The sequence below is a fragment of the Lepidothrix coronata genome, unplaced genomic scaffold (genome assembly GCF_001604755.1).
Source record: "Lepidothrix coronata isolate B3197 unplaced genomic scaffold, Lepidothrix_coronata-1.0 Scaffold372, whole genome shotgun sequence".
In the NCBI taxonomy this organism is placed as follows: Eukaryota; Metazoa; Chordata; class Aves; order Passeriformes; family Pipridae; genus Lepidothrix; species Lepidothrix coronata.
Window position 1 is genome coordinate 202,308 of NW_016690552.1, and position 2,958 is coordinate 205,265.

At 72.7% G+C, this 2,958-nt stretch overlaps 1 protein-coding gene across 1 annotated transcript; it reads right to left on the minus strand.

The window, feature by feature from the left end:
- Positions 1–376: 376 nt before the first annotated feature.
- On the minus strand, positions 377–2,845 carry INO80B (INO80 complex subunit B). The gene is made up of 5 exons (XM_017839054.1): positions 2,792–2,845; positions 2,502–2,679; positions 2,225–2,340; positions 1,805–2,016; positions 377–1,401 (listed from the first exon to the last, which is right to left on the minus strand). The coding sequence occupies exons 1-5, from the start codon at positions 2,829–2,831 to the stop codon at positions 937–939; spliced, it is 1,011 nt and encodes a 336-aa protein (XP_017694543.1). The 5' UTR covers positions 2,832–2,845; the 3' UTR covers positions 377–936.
- Positions 2,846–2,958: the final 113 nt, after the last annotated feature.

A 2,958-nucleotide genomic window follows, 5' to 3' on the forward strand; every position in this document is an offset into this window, starting at 1 on the left:
GCCAATGTACGCGCAGGCACGGCTCCTGCCGTGTGATTGGCAGAGTAGCCAGCCAATCAGCGCCGCCGCTCTGCACCGGGCAGGGCCCCAGCCAATGGGTGCTGCCGGAGGGCGGGCACTCCTTAGAGCCCCGCCCTGGAACAGCCCCGCCCACCCGGGACGGACTATAACGGGACGCGGGGGGAGGACGGCGTTGGGCTGTTCCACAGCGCGGGTGGCGGGCGGTTCCACTGCTCTCCCGTGAGGGGGGTCGGGCCGTTCCACAGCGCTTCCGGGGGGGGCCGGGCTGTGCCATAAAGCTGCTGGGGAGGCGGGATGTACCATAACGCCCCGGGGGGGTCGGGCCGTGCCCCTATCCCAGCAGACCCACACACGGTTCCTTCACCAACAGCCTTTAATCAGCTCCACAGCACCAGGACACACCAGGTGCGGGGACCCCCTTCCACCCCAAGGCCCACCCTCGGTCCCCAGCCCTCCGAGTCCATGTGGGGGGCTGGAGCCTCCTGTTCCAGTCTGCTGTGTCCACGTGGAGCATCCGGAGCCCCCCATGTCCAAGGCAGAAGGTTCTCAGCCCCCCGTTCTGACCCTCTGTGTCCATGTGGAGGGGTTGGAGCCCCCCATAGTCCCCCAGGTCTGCGGCACAGGGCTTGGAGCCTCCTCTTCCGGTCTTCTGTGTCCAGGTGGAGAATCCAGAGCTCCCTGGAACCTGCCTGTGTCCATGCTGAGGGTGGTTCCCCCCCTTCCAGCCCTGTGTGTCCGTGGGGTGGGTGCACAGCCCCCCCAGGGGGTGACCCGAGGGCTGCAGTGGCTGCAGGCCCTGGTGGTGCCACCCCAGGCTGCCACGGGCGGGCTGTCCCACAGGCAGGATCCACAGCCCCCCTGCTGCCGTCCGCTGTCCACGGGGAGGCTCCAGGGCCCCCTGCGGCCCCCCAGGGCTCAGCCCGGGGTCTGCAGCAGCTGCAGGTTGCGCTGGTAGCAGCCCAGGCTGCAGAGGGGCCGCCCGGTGCGGGCGCAGCGGTAGCGCCGGGCGTTGGTGCAGCCGGGCACGGCGCAGGGCTGGGCGGGGGGCACCGGGGGGGCCGTGGCGGGGGGCAGGGGCAGGGGCAGCCCCGGGGGGAAGGACAGGGTGACGCCCTGGGCAGAGCTGTGGTAGTGCACGACGGGGCAGGGCGCGGGGCGGGCGCGGCGCTCGCGCAGGGCCCTCACCTTGGCCTTGTGCGTGCGCGTGAGGCGCTCGATGGTCTGGTTCTTGCTCTCCTCGGCCTTGCGGGCCGCCTGCAGCCGCCGGCGCCGCGCCCGCTCCTCCCGCTTCTCCCGCATCTCCTCCGTCACCTCCTTGGCCTTGGCGCCCATGGGCAGCTGCAGCAGGGGCTGGCTCTGCTGCTTGTGCAGGAGGGCGCGCTGGGGGGCACGGGGCGTCAGGAGGGGCCCTCGAGGGCTCCAGCCGGGACCCCCGCACAGCTCCCTGAGGGCTCCAGCCCAGCCCCACACCAGTTCTGGGGTCCCTGCAGCCCCCCCGCAGCCCCCCAGCCCTGTCCCTGGTGTCTCCACGCCCCCCCCAGTCCCTCCTCAGTGGCTCCGTGCCCTCCCCAGGCCCCCCTCAGCCCTGTCCCAGCACCCCTCAGGGGCTCCACAGCCCCCCCACCTCTCTCAGCTCCATCACAAAGGCTCCCTGCCCCTCCCAGTTACCCTCACTCCTGTCCCAGCAGCTTCACAATACCCACACCCCCAGCCCAGCCCCCCAGTAGTTCCAGGCCCCCAAAACACCCCAGAGCACCCCAGCCCTGCCCCAGCCCCCCCTGACCTGCCGGGCCGTCAGCAGGGACTCGTCCACCTCCCTCTTGATGTCCCCGTTGTCGTCCAGCTCCCCCCGCTCGAGGGCTGCGAGCCAGCGCCGCTCCTCCTCTTCCTCCTCCTCCTCTTCCTCCTCCTCCTCCTCCCCCTCCTCGCGGGAGGGGAAGCAGCTCTCGGGGTCCAGCTCGGGCAGAGGGGAGGGGGCTAGGTTGCTGTCCTCATCTGGGGGGGTGAGGGGGGGACAGTCACACAGGTAGGGGGTCATCCCATGCCAGGGTCACACCTTCCCCAAGCCACGACCATCCAGACCATCCGGGGGGGTCCCCGACATCCCCCCCTCACACCTCAGCCCCCCCAGGGGCTGCCCCTGCCCTCCCCCAGCCCACCCCCCGCGAGCCCCTCCCAGCCCCCCTGTGCCCCCCGTGCTCACCCAGCCAGGCCCGGTACTGCTCGATGGGGACCCCCTCGCTGGGCTCTTCCTCGTCCCCCCCCAGCAGCGGGGAGGGGGAGCGCGGCCCCTCGGGGACCACCGTGAACGTGGGAACACTGCAAGGGGAGAGAGGAATTTGGGGGGGCCGGGGAGGGGGGAACACGCCAACGATCCCGGCCCAGCCCCCTGCTCCTCGCCCCACCCCTCGGTGCCCAGGACCTGCCCCCTGAAACCCCCGGGCCCCCCGAGCCCCCCCAGCCATCCCCTCCGCCCCCACCTCTTGGTGCCCAGGATCTGCCCCCCCAGCTTGATGCGGAGCCGCAGCCGGGGCTGCCGGGGGGGTTCGGGGCCCGGAGACGGCCCCGCCTCGTGGTGGTGCCGCTTCTTGTGCTTCTTCTTGTGCTTCTTGTGCTTCTTCTTGTGGCCGCCATGGCCGCCCGCCTCGACCTCCTGCCCTGGGGGGGGACACGGGGTCAGCGCGGGGCCCCCGCGGGCCCTGCCCGACCGGGAGCGGCCCCGCAGCCGCCCGATGTCCCCCCGGGCCCCCCCGAGCCCCCCGGCCCTCACCGTGCCCGGCCTCCATCGCGCCGCGCCAGGCCCTGCGCATCCAACCGCGGGGGACACGATCCGCGGCGGACCCGCTTCCGCCCGCACCGCTCGTCACCGGCGGGGGAGACGCCAACGCCGCCATGTTTGAAGTGGGCACGCGGTGCTCGGTCCGGGGGGAAACCGCG

Coding starts and splice junctions, on each gene's coding strand:
- INO80B (XM_017839054.1), bottom strand. CDS start 2,831: ATGCGCAGGGCCTGGCGCGGCGCGATGGAGGCCGGGCACG. Junction 2,017..2,224: donor GCAGTACCGGGCCTGGCTGG/GTGAGCACGGGG, acceptor TCACCCCCCCAG/ATGAGGACAGCAACCTAGCC. Junction 1,402..1,804: donor CCCTGCTGACGGCCCGGCAG/GTCAGGGGGGGC, acceptor CGTGCCCCCCAG/CGCGCCCTCCTGCACAAGCA.